At 46.6% G+C, this 15202-nt stretch overlaps 1 protein-coding gene across 2 annotated transcripts in view; it reads left to right on the top strand.

The window, feature by feature from the left end:
• The window catches only part of PAG1 (phosphoprotein membrane anchor with glycosphingolipid microdomains 1), a 142462-nt gene that overhangs the window by 118674 nt on the left and 8586 nt on the right, over positions 1–15202 (top strand). For both annotated transcript variants that reach the window (XM_081258110.1, XM_081258111.1), the window contains 4 exons: positions 2019–2224; positions 3876–3927; positions 7587–7683; positions 10657–11258. In XM_081258110.1, coding sequence (XP_081114236.1) covers positions 2019–2224; positions 3876–3927; positions 7587–7683; positions 10657–11258 — 957 coding nt within the window. The remainder of the gene's footprint in view (positions 1–2018; positions 2225–3875; positions 3928–7586; positions 7684–10656; positions 11259–15202) is intronic.

The following is a 15202-nucleotide window of genomic DNA, read 5'->3' as shown; positions in this document are numbered from 1 at the left end:
GAGATGGAGAGAGGGGCCTGCTGGATATATATGTACCTTTTGAATAATTCACTCAGCAAACTATTTTCTAAGAACTGGGAACTTTTAAAGAGACATTGATTAAATCACTGTATGAATGAATGAGCAAAGGAAAGAAGGAACACACAAACTCCTGCACAACAGATATCTTTTGTTTTTACCTCCTAAAATGTGTTATGCATGAACCTGGATCTGGATATAAAAATTTATTTCCTATATATTCAGAGGTCCCCGTCATTCATGTGCTTGAATGTATTTTAATAACTTGTGGCGCCAGTTTGTAGTCTAAGTTTAAAAGTGAATTATTCATTGTTTCAACAAATCATAAGAGAAGTGCTGGTGATTTTCACTCAGTTATAGCTGTCCGGGGGCAAACAGGCAAAGGCAATTTGACCATCAATTACTGTATGCATGTAGTGTTTATAGGTATAATATATAACCAACACAGGAAGAAAGAAGTTCTGTATTACCCAGGAAGTTGTAATGTATTTATCTATAGAGCATTAAGAAGTGTTCATGTTGGTTCAAGGCCGTATAGAAAGCAATCGACTTCATCTAGAAATCTCTCTGCATGCTTGTAGATAAAATTTCTTTTTCTCCAGCTTTTTATTATTTGTCACCTTTAAATATTGAAATAAATGTGAAATGTTTCACCTAGAGAAAATCTGGTCTCGTTGAACCACAGTGACTCCGTAGCTTCCCAGGTACTGGCTTGATGTAGATGCTCAGTGATGACGACATAGAGTACCAGGTCTGTTACGGAAGCAAATGGAAATGCAAACATCAACCGTCTTTTTCAAGAAAAAAAAAATGTTTTGAGTTTTGATGAATTATCATGACAAAAATATTTATTTGCTGACTTTATTCATGAATCTTGAGATGAAGTTAAAGGCTGTTTAAGTGAGAATGTTCTAGAATTGAGCAAAGCAAATGTTCTTTAAACAAGGCATCTCTGACGAGAGATCATCGTTAATTTGATATAGCGCTCTGTTTTTCAAAATCTAAAAGTCTTAAAATATTTCTCAGAACTCATTGGCCATTTTCATTTAGAAGCCCTATAACTGGACCGGGAAGCGGTAGCCCCCAGTGAGAAGGAGCGCCCTCTAGGGGCTGAGACCACTGGCGCTGGAGTCAGAGCTGGCTGGTCTCATATCCTCCGCTGCCACTGAGCGCGGTGACACCGTCGGGGAACTTAGTGTCTCTGGAAAATGGGGATTAGCCGTGCTTCTTCACAGCCTGGTGGCAGTGATCAAATGAGGAAAGCACTCGAGTCCCAGGCACATGCAGGGTACTAATACGTCCTAGCTTTTATACTCAATTGTAGTTGTTTATAAATAGGTCTTATTTGCTGCCGGTGATGCATTCTTAGCGTAGACTTTCAGCCATCCCTTTGAAAGTGGACTTATTGAGTACTTACAAGTTTAGTGAAAGCCAGCCCTGAAAATAAAGTCACATACTCAGAACAGTTAACTGTTTATGAAGGTGAATGTAAAGACAATCTATTTCATTAATTGTATTGATCTTAAACCTTCTCGAAGAGAAGCAGGTTTGGGGAGTTGGGGATTCAGGTGGGAAAGATGCAAACTATATTTTTGTGAAAGCAGTAATAAATGCTTTACACTGTTCTGGCAAAAAAAAAGGGGGGGGGAACCAAATAAGCATTTATTCATTTGCTGTGGAATACTTGGAGTCTTAAATTTATTTGAAGACATTAAGAATCTATCTCCAAACATATCCAAATAACAAGACATCCGTTGCCTCAAACACTGCGCTAGGCACTGCACGCTCCTGCTTTGCATTTTGGGTGAGAAAACAAAGGCCCGGACCACAGAGGGGACCTTGCCCAGAGGGAGTTCCAAGTCGAGTCCAGTGCATTCTGCACACACACCTCCCTGCTCTGCTCAAACGCCCCCTTCACCCCACGCCCCACCAGGAACTTACTCCCAGATTCTGGCGTTTCACGCGAGAAGTTGTCAAAACACGCGTTGTTCTCTCTGCAGGAGGACGCAGCCCTCTGCCCGCATGTCGCCACCTTGGAAGGACTGACCAAATCCAGCCGCCTGTGCCACTTCCCACCCACCATGGGACCCGCGGGAAGCTTGCTGAGTGGGGGACAAATGCAGATCGCCCTGTGGGGAAGCCTGGCAGCTGTGGCCACCTTCTTCGTCATCACCTTCCTCATCTTTCTGTGCTCCAGTTGTGACAGGTGAGAGCAGGGCATGTCTACTAGAGCCTTAAAGTACCATGTTCCCTGGACCCAGAAGACTTTCTATATAAAAAGCCTGTGATGAATGGCATCTCACTGCCTAGACGTTCCCAGAAACTCATATGTTAGATGAACTGACTTCTGTGCCGCAAAGGAGCCCAGGACACTTTTTATTAGTTCAGTGAAAAGCCACATCTGATTTTCCTGGGGAGCACCTGGAAGAGCCCTTATGTATGAAACTTCCCAGAAGGAAATTTTTGCTGTTCTTATGAGCACACCCTTGTCAAAAGGTGTATTGTCTTTTTCCATCTGTGGACATTTGGAAATCTAAGTATCATGTGCATTGAAGATACTCTTTTTGCTGCCATTTGAGAGTTACTGAGAATTTTTGCTGCTCTGTAGCTTTCAGGGGGTCATTTTGTTAAGAATTTGTTATCTAGAACTGCAGTTTCTTAAGAAACATTCATTTTTTCTACAAGAGAAACATTCTGTGTATGAAATAACCATCTTGTCTTATTTTAGAATTATACTTCTCTCTCTCTCTCTTTCCCCTCCCCCCTTCCTCCCTCTTTGTCTCCCTCATATACAATAAGATGTGTCACCCCTCCACCAAGAAAAAAAGGAGATCTTTGCTGGGAGAGAAGCAAAGTCCTTTCTAACCAGGAGTGATTTTCCAGGTGTTCAGACATTGTTACAACATATGCAGCTCTCTGGTGAGGGCTGCTGCTGGGAACCAGTGCAGACCAGCTGACAGCCAGCCCTCTTCCAAACTCTTCTCAATAACCTTGGAAGAGACTGGACAAGTGTCATTTAAAAGTCTGGATGTGGCTTCGTGCCCTAAAGTCTCTGTCAGGAGGGGAAAATCCAGACTCCCTGAACACAAGTAGCCTCCAAATCCCTGCCCATTTTGGATCCAGGACTCCAGGGCTGGGAGAGAGACTAACTGGCCAGAAAGATGAAGAAATAGAAGCAAAGCTAGAGGAGTGTTTGTTCCCCTGGGCCTGGGAGGGCCTGCCTTGCAATTATTTATGCTCCCACTAGGTGTCACTGTTGCCTTATACATCTATGGGAAAGGTAGCCTCTAGTACTGATGGCTTTCTTTAGCCTGTCCCGAGTAAAAATAAATTCTATTTTTACTCGATGGACTTTTCCATAGACTGCAAGTACATATGACTCATCCTGAGGGCATGTAACCTCCCTGACAAGCCAAAAGTTGTATTTTCTTTATTTTCTCAATCCCATGGCAATGTGTGACTTTGCAAAGACTGAATTTAAGAAAGATGAAGAGCTGAGAATTGTTGATTTCCTTAAAAAAAACAAAAAACAAAAAAATCATTCCAGTATTCTAGATATAAACAGTTTCTACTCAGGAAACTGCCCCGGTCCTCTTGTTAACTTGTATTTTCTACTCCTGGAGAAAGGTCCAGAGAGGTGACCAGCCCCTTGCTAGGACTTGACTCCCTCGGTCCCTGCTCCCTGCAGAGGAGGGTAGAGTGAATTGTCCGGCTTCTGCTTCCTCGGCAAATTAAACCTGGTTTTGAAAAGAGAGATTATGTAAATGTTGATCAAAGTTTGAATAGGAAAGAGGAGTGTATGTTTGATTTTAGATGGCACGTTGGATGTCACAGCCATGTTTCCTTTTCTGTTTCAGAGAAAAGAAGCCGAGACAGCACAGCGGAGACCATGAGAACCTGATGAATGTGGTGAGCACGCGTGCACGAGCTTTAAAGCATCAGCCGCTTATCTAGAGCAGGTCCCTACAAGCTTACAACCTGAAGGAAACCCAGGGAAGCAATTCAGCCAGAGTTAACTGGCTGCCTGGGCTGTGTCCTCTTGCTGCAGGTTTATATTCTCCGTGGCTAGAGGCCTGTGCAATTAGCCAGGTTGTTGGGAGAGCTTCTGAAATGGATGCAGTTGTGCCACTGCTGGAAAGATCCTCAGATAATTCCAACCTACTGCAGGGATGTTTTTTGTTTTGCCTCTGCTGGGCTCCAGCCGGTGTATTAGTTGGCTAGAACTGTCCTAACAAAGGACCATAAGCTGAGTGGCTTAAATAATAAATTCATCATGTCACAGTTCTAGAGGCTAGAAATTCGAGATCAAGGTAGCAGCAGGGTTGGTTCCTTCCGAGAGCTGTGAGGGCGCATCTGCTACGGGCCGCACTCCTAGCTTCCCGTGGTCGGTTGGCAGCCTTTAGTGATGCTTGGTTTGAAGATCTCTGCCCTTACATCGTGTTCTCCCTGTGACTCTTCACACCGCCTTCCCTCTATGTGTGTGTGTCTCTGTCCAAGTTACCCTTTTTTAAGGCCTCTGATATGACCTCATCTTAACCTGTTTCATCTACAACGATCCTGTTTCCAAATGAGGTCAAGTCTAAGGTATTGAGAGTTTGGACTTCAGTATAGGAATTTGGAGATGATAAAATTCAACCTGTAACAGCTGATCGTTAAGCTTATTGGAGGCTGGGACCCCCAGCATCCCAGATGTGGCCTGGCCTTGCTGGGTTTTCTTGCTCTGTGTCCTAAAGGGTCCCGATCGAGCCCCGCGGGCCTCTTGGATCCACCCAGATAGGGAGCAGCCTGGGCATCCTGGTCCCACCTCATCCTCTCCCCTCAGGCCCACGCTCTTAACTGGCTGAGCAATTCCAGCAGCTGGGGATGGGGCCGCCTTCATATTCGCGAGGCTGAAATGGTGAAGATGCTTCCTGTCCCAGACATAATTTCTCAAGATCAGGCGTAAACTGGTTGGAGGAGGAAGGGGCAAAAAGGAAAGATGGATGAGTGACGTATGTCATGTGAGGTCTGGTATGAAACACGCAGCCGGCAGCCAGGTTCCAAGCTCAACCAGGAGGCGTCCCGGGCGCCCTGCCCTATGACTGCGGGATTCTTCCAGGCCAGGCAGCGAAGTGGTCAGCCCTCCTCTCCTGGGAGCCCCTGGGGAGTTCCTTCCTTTCATCTCTGTATGCAGGCGGCTCACACACACACACACCCCCACTGCTTTCCGGGCTTCTCATCACCCCCCTCCGTTTTACCCCCGTTGTCACCCTCACTGCAGTCTCTGGTTGTCTATGTCCCCACTTCTCACCTGCCCCCAGCGCCTCTGTTGGATTGCCGCTGTGCAGGCACCCAGAGGGCAGGTGGGAGAGGAGGTGGTGCCTCCACTGTGGCTTCTCCCACATGCAGGTCCCAGGCCCCAGCTTTCTTCCCCTTCCCACTCTCCTTGGTGCCCGTTGGCAGGAGAGGCGGGGCTGGGGGAGAGGCTTCCATCTCCATCAGCCTCCCCTCCTGTTGTCCTTCTAGAGCAGTGGTTCTCAGGCATGGCCTGGACCAGCAGCACCTGGAGTTTGTTAGAAGACTCGGGGGGGTGGGTGGGAGGCTGGGAGAAAGCCCTCCGGGTCATCCTGATGTTTGCTCAGGTGTGAGAACCTCTGTTCTAGACCTTCGGTTCGTGCTCTTCTGCTAACGCCCAGCAGCAGCCCTGGGTGAGATGGGAAGAGAGTGGCGGGCGGATAAAAGGAAGATCTGACCCTCCATGTGCAGTGTCCTTCATTAATAGCCCCCCCATAGCCTCTCTCATACGAATATGTGAGCAAGGAAGTGCACGCTAGAGCACGTTTGCACACACACATCACCTGGCTCTCTTTACAAGCTTCTATCCTAGCTTCTCAATTTTCTACACCTTGCAGAGTCTCCATCCCAGGCCTGAGAAGTCCCTGTAGTCAGCCAGCCTTTCCCCACCCCTGATCCCGGCTCTGACACACACCCCGACACACACCGATCGCTCCACAGCCCCAGAGGAGCTGCCTTTAAATCCTAAGGTGAAAAAGGCCGGCGGGGGGTGGGGGTGTCCCATGGCTGCATCTGAAGCTGCAGTGAGAGGGAGGCTCCCTCCTGGCTTCTGTGTTTGGAGCTCCAGCAGGCGTTTTCTCGTAGAAGCTAAGAGAAGAAATGGTGGTGAGAGCCTAGAGTATGATAATTCAGCTGTGACGGATTTATTGTGCTGTTATGGGCCCATCTGGGAGCCGTCCTCCCCCCACAGCTGACTCCTGCCCAGGGGTGACGTCATTTCTGTGACTGGGCACCTGTGTCTGCAGCCGCCCTGCAACCTAGCACAACGACCCATCTCATGGGCGGCATGGGATTGAAATAGCTGATTCCCGGTACATGTTTGGATCTTGACGCAGCATGAGCTATTTGCTCTGTTATTATTACTTGGTTCCCAAGTCAGAGAATTTGTGAAGCCAGCTAGCCAAGGTTGTGGCGCTATTTACATCAGAACTTCCCAGGTGGACTCCTGGAACATGGTCCGGTGTGGCCTCCCGGGTCCCGCAGGCTGTGCATTCCATGAGTGGGATGGGGGAACAGATCATATCAGCAGTGATTCAGCTGCTACGTGGGACCAGCTGCATATTTCAAGAAATATGTGAGCTACCACCTTACCTTCAGGCTAGTCATAGCTGTAGCTCAGCCTGGCGTATCCTGCCATGAACTGTCCACCCACGCCAGCCCAGGAGAAAACAATCAATGCCATTCTTCCCTCCAAGTGTCCTGAGTTTGTTTGTGAGAATAAGAAAGGTTTGCAAACCTGCTTTTTAGCATATGATGGTTTGGGTGAACCTTGAAGCAGAGACTTGGCTGGTTACGCGTCTCAGACATCAGTGACATTATCTTTGATCAGATTTAAGTCCTTGCCCTTCAGATGACAATGGTGATGTTTTCCTCGGCATGACACACCCTTAAAAAGGGGAATGTTTCCGGCACCCAGGGAGATGGATGCGGCCTCTCTCTGCTGGAGCTGATTCTGATCAGCCCTGGGGCTTCTGGTCCCCATCACCTTGAGCTAAGGGACCTGATACCCCACAACCTACCATAGCCTATTGGTGATTACCAGATGGGAAGCTCTGTGGATGGCGGCCTCGGAAGATTCCCAGGACGGCCCTGTCCAATAGAACCTTCCACCAAGATGGAAGTGTTCTGTAACTGCACTGATAGGATAACCACTATCCACGTGTGGCCATTGAGCCCTTGAAATGTGACTAGTGCAACTGAGGAACTCGATTTTATTTCGTTTCGCTTAATTTAAGTCTAAGCAGTGGATTTGGGTTTTGTTGTTGTTGTTTTAATTTTTAGAAGAAACCATGGAGGGAATTCCCTGGCAGTCCAATGGTTAGGACTCTGCACTCTCACTGCCGTGGGCCAGGGTTCAATCCCTGGTTGGGGAACTAAGATCCCACAAGCTGTGCGGTATGGCAAAAAAAAATAATTAATTAATTTTTAAAAATACACCCCCCTGCAAAAAAAAAAGCCGTGGATATTCCCCTCTGCCACGCAGTCTGATTCTTTTGGTGCCTTTGTTTTTGCAGCCTTCCGACAAGGAGATGTTCAGCCGTTCAGTTACCAGCCTGGCCACAGACGCGCCTGCCAGCAGCGAACAGAACGGGGCACTCACCAACGGTGACAGTAAGTTCTGCAGAAATACCAGCTTTCCATGCAAGCCTCATCACCCGAGAAAGGGCTAGGTTTCAGAAAATGTAGCTCAGAAACTAGGAAATGTGTTTGTTCTTGCTCACCTTTTGTATTACTACCAGTTTTAGCCAAAAAAATCTCAGTTGGATGAAAAGTTAATATCTATGAACTGGCTTCTGCGTGCCATTGTTCTAAGATTTGTATGTGTACTAACTCATTTATGCTAACCCATTTATGCTAGCAACTGTAAGATTACTATGGCTAATATTACTGCCCTGTAAGGTAGGGATTATTACTCTTCACAATTTACAGATGAGGCAACTGAAACATTGCTGCTGCAACAAATTACCACAGACTTAGTGCCTTAGAAGAAGACAGGTTTTCTAACTTGGAGCTCTGGAGGTCAGAGTCTGAACCGGGTCTCCCGGGGCTAAAATCAAAGTATCAGCAGGGCTGCACTTCTTCCCCAAGGCTCTAGGGAAGAATCTGGTTCCTTGCCTGCTTCCGCTGCTAGAAGCCTCCTGCATTCCTTGGTCCTGGACTTCCCTCCATCTTCAAGTCTCTCTCCGACTCTCCTGCCTCCATCTTTCACTGATAAGGACCCTCATAATTACACCGCGCCCACCCGGATGCCCCAGGCTCCTCCCCATCTCAAGATCAGCTAATAGTTCATCAGTATCCTTAATTCCTCCCTTACTGTGGAATGAAACACACTCACAGAATCCAGGGATTAGGAAGTGGATGCCTGGGTGGGGTGGGGGGGCATTATTCTGTCTGGCACAGAGAGGTTAGTAACTTGCCTAAGATGTTATGGTCCGTGCTCTGAGGATCTATCATTTGAACCCTCGATCTGACTCCTGGGTACACCCTTAGGACCACTCTGCATGCTGCCTGTTTCACGCCCAGGATGTGCTTGCTGACAAAAGTCACAGCTACATTTCCACTCCCCAGTTTACAGAGCGCTTTCGCCTGGTGTAGCAAATCCTCCTCTTACCTCCATTTACGGACAAGGAAACTGTGGGACAGTCAGGATTGACACCGAAGGCTTCAGACTCCAGGGCCCATTCTCTGTCCACCGTGACACAGACATCTAAATCCAGAGGACAAAAGTTCACCCCCTTCTTGATGATCAAGTATTTAGAACACAGTGGGTAGTGATGGTAACTTCCGACAAGGGATCCATTATCATTTTCCTGAGATACTCTTCAGGGACACTATTTCTAGTCCCCTTAAAGAGAAGTAGTCTTTTTTTTTTCAGGATAAGAGGTGAGCACTTTATTTATTCTTTCACTCATTTAGTTTTTTGTTTGTTTGTTTGTTTGTTTGTTTTTGCGATACGCGGGCCTCTCACTGTTGTGGCCTCTCCCTTTGCGGAGCACAGGCTCCAGACGCGCAGGCTCAGTGGCCATGGCTCACGGGCCCAGCCGCTCCGCGGCATGTGGGATCTTCCCGGACCGGGGCACAAACCCGTGTCCCCTGCATCGGCAGGCGGACTCTCAACCACTGCACCACCAGGGAAGCCCCACTCATTTAGTTTTTCATGTAAAAACATAGTGGGGTCAACCATGCATTAGACACTGTTCTGGACTCCAGGGTCTTAGAGAATCCCAGTCTAGTCAGTAAAAACAAGTGGGTTAAAAACTGTAAGGTATAGGGCTTCCCTGGTGGCACAGTGGTTGAGAATCTGCCGGCTAATGCAGGGGACACGGGTTCGAGCCCTGGTCTGGGAGGATCCCACATGCTGCGGAGCAACTAGGCCCGTGAGCCACAACTCCTGAGCCTGCGCGTCTGGAGCCTGTGCTCCGCAACAAGAGAGGCCGTGATAGTGAGAGGCCCGTGCACCGCGATGAAGAGTGGCCCCTGCTCGCCGCAACTAGAGAAAGCCCTCGCACAGAAACAGAGACCCAACACAGCCAAAAATAAATTAATTAATTAATAAACTCCTACCCCCAACATCAAAAAAAAAAACTAAGTCATAAACCCACACACACAGATGTAAAGAATATATATGATACATAAGGAATATATATATTGTATAAAGTAAATATATATGAATATACCAGTACAAGTACATGTTTAAGTATATATTTACTTTATATAACATATATTATATACGTACACTTATATAGAGAGAGAATATATAGTATATAAAGAACATACAGTGGAGAGACAGTAAATAATAACTGGCTCACTGCAGTGTAAGTACCCAAAGGTCATGGTTCACTGGACCTCAATGATGAATGATGTATCCCCAGCACTTCAACCATCCCTGAGACCTAGGAGGCACTCAAAAAACATTTGATAAAGGGATGACTGAATGGCTCCATGCAGTAACATCTCTGTAGCAATCTAAGAATTTCAAATACGAATTTTCTAATTTGAGGTAAAAATGTTGGCACCAGCAGCCAGTAAGATGGAAGGAAGAGCTTTAAAGAGGCACAGGGTAGGCGGACCCTTTGGGATACTGCTTTGGGCACATTTTTGCCCCCTTGTTTCCATTGTCTGTCAAACAAAGTGACCTGTGGAGGGGGATGGCTCCCAGGTATTTCCCCCACACAAGAGGAGGCCAGTAGGGCCGGGAGAGTGGCTGCCACACATGCCCCCGCTTTGGAGCCCAGCCTCCCACAGTTTGGCCCTATGCAGTGTCCCTTTCATCCTCTGGTCACTTTGGACACTGCCTACAAGAAGCCCGACAGGAGTAACCACAAATATTGTATAACTGTGACCCAAACTGGTAGCCAAGACAATTTATTAAATACTGTATTGGAAAGATGTAATGGATGGCTTTAGTTTACACTGTGATTGAAATAAGAATTTCCACTAACAGTCAAAACATCTGTAATTTACAGCCTCAAGTCAAATAAAAAGCCAGCACCTTGATCTCACCTAACTTGACATCATCTGATTCACTGTAATAATTATGTCAGAAACTGTCTTTCTCCACGTTTAATACTCCCACTGCTTTAGTTCTTTCAGAAGACAGCACCATGACCTGCACGCAGCATTACGAGGAAGTCCAGACCTCAGCTTCAGATCTGCTGGACTCCCAGGACAGCACAGGGAAGCCAAAATGTCATCAGAGCCGGGAGCTGCCCAGAATTCCTCCTGAGAGTGAAGTGGACACGACGCTCAATGGAGAAAGCGCGGACGGGGACCAGGGCCTGGGGACGGAGGGGCCGTATGAAGTGCTCAAGGACAGTGCCTCACAAGAAAATATGGTGGAGGACTCCTTGTATGAAACTGTGAAAGAAATTAAGGAGGTGACGGCCGCCGCCCACTCAGCTGGAGGCCACAGCAGCAGGTCGAAGTCAACCTCCACTGTGAAAGAGCTTCCGGGGCCCCAGGCCAGTGGCAAAACAGACTTTGCCGAATATGCCTCTGTGGACAGAAACAAAAAGTGTCGTCAAAGTGCTAATGCAGAGAGTATTCTTGGAAATCCATGCGATCCAGAAGAGGAGGCGCCACCCCCTGTCCCCATTAAACTTCTGGATGAAAATGAAAACCTTCAGGAACAGGCAGAGAGTAAAGCAGGAGAAGGGGCCGCCGAGGGGACCAGTGAAACCAACAAGGTGGGCTCCGGCACATTGGTTTCAGAGCTTTTGTCACAATCGGGCGTCTAGCTGATCCTGGGGCTTTTGCTTGCACGTTGTTCTAAGGAATACGTGCTAGCGCCTTCACGTGCATTGAATGGTGGAAGCTGTTTTAGTGGAAGCTGTGTTTGACTTTTTTTCCCCCTCCAAGTAATAAAACACTGAAAGCTCATATTCACAAAATATTTCTCTCTTGGCACCTTCCTTGGATATTTTCCAGTTTTTGCATCATGTCTAATGGGGGCAAGTATTATTTTCTTCATTTTGAAGACCAAGAACTGGAAAGACGAGACTCTTTGCCACCCATTTAGCCTCTTCCACTTGTTACCACCCCAGGCAGTTGGGGTGATCTCCCCCCTTCCCGGGTCCCAGAAATCAGAGCACAGGAACAGGCAGTGGGGACCAATTCACAGGTGCCACTGGGCATATCTGATTATGTATAAACATTTATATGAATCAAGTAAGAGATTTTATTTTGTGACAATTTCTAAATAATAACCTGTAGCTCTTAAGTGTAACTATTCAACAGAGCTCTAAAATGTACTAACAATCCCCGAGCCTTCTCCGTGGGTGTCTCATAAGCTGATGTCTGAGCCACAATAGCTTGGGATTCACATCTCCAGCTGTCAGCATTTCCTTGGGATTTAAACTAGGCCCTACCTTCTTTAGGCAACTGATATGTAATTTCCATTCTCTGCAGAGAAAAAAATAGGGTTCTCTTCTCAAGTTTTGGTAGGAAGGCCAAGGAGGGACTAGTCAGTCAATAGCAGTCTTGAAAAACTTGTGGCGTTCATGATCAAAAGGGGAGGCCTCGCTAGGGTTATATAGCTTATACCAAGGAGTCATTCTGTGTAGTGTCCTCTGAATGCATTTCAGCTTTTCGTTTGACCCATAAAGTGAGCTATTGAGAGCCTCAGTAAAGTATTTATGAATATATTTGTAAAATGCAAAAATGCAGCCTGATTTTTTGCCCTTTGTATAACTAAAGATAATAAAACTAATGTGACATTTAATTTATGCTGCCCAAAGCAGTTAAAACTTCTTTACTTACAAGCATTTGAAAGATAAGAGAGTTGACTGTCTAACCACTGCTAAATAAGCAATTCTCCAGATGTCACATTAGACACTGGAAATATCCATCTGGGAAGCAGATTACCTTTCTATAGTAATATAGGAATGAATAATCCATCATCTCCATATAAACCATCCTAATTTTAAGTGATTGGGAGAACTTGAAATGTTTAATATTCATGCATTTATTTGCAAAAAGATTTTAATGAGCACCTACTATAAGCCACATGATACAGGTGCTGGGAATACACTAGTGAGCAAAACATATAAATGAACAAAAATCTCTGCCCCCATGGAGCTTACATTTAAGTAAGGAGATAGAGACATAAATGTGTATGTAAGTAAAGTATGTGGTATCTTAGAAGGCTTTAAAGTTTAAAGGAAAACATTAGAACAGAATCCGGGGGATTGGGAAAGTTGGGTGGGAGCACACTTGTGAATACAGTGGTCAGGGTATGCCTGGCTGTGAAGGGGCATTTGAACAAAATGTTAAAGGAGGTGAGAGAGTGAGTTGGTACACATTTTGGGGGGCAGAGTAAATGAAGCAGAGGGAATGGCCAGTGTGAAGGTCCTGAGGCCAGAGCAGGCCCGGCCTCTCCAGGAAAGAGGAAGGGGTGGGCGTGGCTGGAGAGGGGAGAGCAACACTAAGAGGAGCAGGAAGAAAGGTAAGCAGGGCCCCAACCCTGTATGGCCTCAGCTTATAATCTGAATAAAATGGGGTCACCCGAAAGCCTTGAGCAGAAGAATGGCTTCATCTGGGTTTGGAAAGGATCCCTCTGATGCAGCTGAAACTCACCTCTGAAGAATGGAAGCAAGGAGACCAATTGGGTAGCCCTTCTAATAAGCAAGACAAGAGACAAGGTGGCTCAGATCAGGGCAGGTGCAGCAGAAGTAACAGGAGACACTAAACTAGAGCCAGGAGATTTGTTGATAGACCAGATGTGGATGAAAGAAAGAGGAAGCAATGAGTCCGGGGTTCGGCCTGAGCCACTGGAAGGATGGAATTGCCATTAACTGAAGTAGAAAGGACTGTAGGCAGAGCAGACTTGGGAGGCAACTTGGGTGTTCAGGGCTGGACATATTGGTTTGAGATAGATATTGGTCATACAAGTAAAGATGTCAGAGAACAGCTGGATGGAGTAGCAGGTCTACGAGGAAGGGCCTGGGCTGGGTTTGGACATTTAGAAGTCAGCAGCAGAAATTTGCTTTCAAAGTGGACATCAGATGACATCACTGCATGAGTACGTGTGAACGAGAACTAGAAGAGCTCCAAGGACACAGGTCCAGGAAAGAAAAGGCACCAGCAGAAGAGAGCAAAATAGGAGAGAACAAACAGGAAAGTACAGTGTCCTAGAAGCCAAGGGCAAACTTGCAGGGAGGAAGGAGTGACCCCTGCATCAGATGCAGCAGGTGGGTCAGGAGAGATCAGTTACATGTGGACATCAGGGTCCTTGACAAGAGCAGTTCCACTGAAGTGAAGAGGCAGAAACTGGGCTGAAATGGGTTTAGAGAGAGAATAGGAAGAGACAAATGATTTGAGTGACTTTTTTAGAGACCTCGCTTAAGAGGTTTTACTATAAAGGGAGGAGTAATAGAACTGGAAGAAGTGTGGATTGGTTTTGTTTTTAGAATAAGTAGCCTGTTTTTACATGGATGGGGCTGACTCCACAGAGAGGGGAAAGCGGATGATGTAGACAAAATGGGAGAGATGCTGGAGCTTATATCCATGAGTGGGTGTGAGGGGTCAGGATCTAGTGCACAGGAGGAAGGGATCCTTAAGGAGAAGAATGGAAAGTTCGTCTGTGGCAACTGACAGGAAGGCAGGTCCATGAATGCAGAGACTGGGGGCAGGTGGGGAAGGTAAAAGTTTATAGAAATTTCTCTTGTTTCCTTCAGTTTTCTCAAGGTCCTCAGCTAAGGATGAGGATGGGTGAGGAGGTGTTGGGAGTCTGGGAAGAGAGGGGAAGACGTGAAGTAGGGAGCTAGGAGACCAGGGACCAGGTGATAGAAGGATTCAGGGCAGCATTAAGGACTCACCTGAGGGATGAGTTCACCAGTGACCAGGAAGGGAGTAGAGTATTTAAAGTACAGCAGTGGAGTTTGACAGGGCAGAAAGGAAGGACGCCAAGGAGAAGCGACACACGGAAAAAAGTTTTGCAGGATTGTAGGAACTGGGTTATGGGAGGGGTGAGCTTGATCGAGGAGTGCTGGTCTGTAGGGGGTTGCAAGGAGATGGGATGGTGGGGTGTCTGTTTAGGGTAAGAGAAGTCCGAGGTGTAGCTGGGAGAGTGAGCAGTGAGGTCGGCGGGAGGACACGGTCGGGGCAGGGAGGTCAGGGAGGTGGTGCAGGCTTGGAAGGATCCGTGTTTGTTGCAGTCAGCAAGAATTCAGGCAGGAGATGCGGTAGAGACAGAATCAGTGACGCAGGAACCAAAATCATTGAGAAATGAGGCAGGGAGCAAGCCACAAAACGTGAGCTGATTTCTCCACTAGCTGTGAAAAGTTTCCAGATGACTTAAGAATCTTCCTGATGGCTCAGGCAAGCTGTGGAAATATAAAATTCAGGCATTTGATAAAGAAACCATGTTTTTTTCTTCATCAGTCTTTCCATCTTTCACTGATGATCAATCCTTCAGTGACAATTAGGAATTGAAACCGTAGTCTACATAACTGTTCGTCTTATTTGTACCTACAGATTCAAGTAAAAAATCAGACGAAGTTTCTCTAAGTGTAATGCTACTGGGTATGGAAAAACATACGTTTTACGTGTTTATTCCTCAGGTGCTTTATATAATTTCTTTGCAGAAAATCATTTCTTCTCCAGAAATCATTTGAAAACCTTTTTGTAGATA

The sequence above is a fragment of the Mesoplodon bidens genome (assembly GCF_964165515.1).
Source record: "Mesoplodon bidens genome assembly, chromosome: 16".
NCBI classification, from domain to species: Eukaryota; Metazoa; Chordata; class Mammalia; order Artiodactyla; family Ziphiidae; genus Mesoplodon; species Mesoplodon bidens.
The sequence above is the reverse complement of the archived record's forward strand: the minus strand, read 5'-3'. Positions and strand labels throughout refer to the sequence as shown.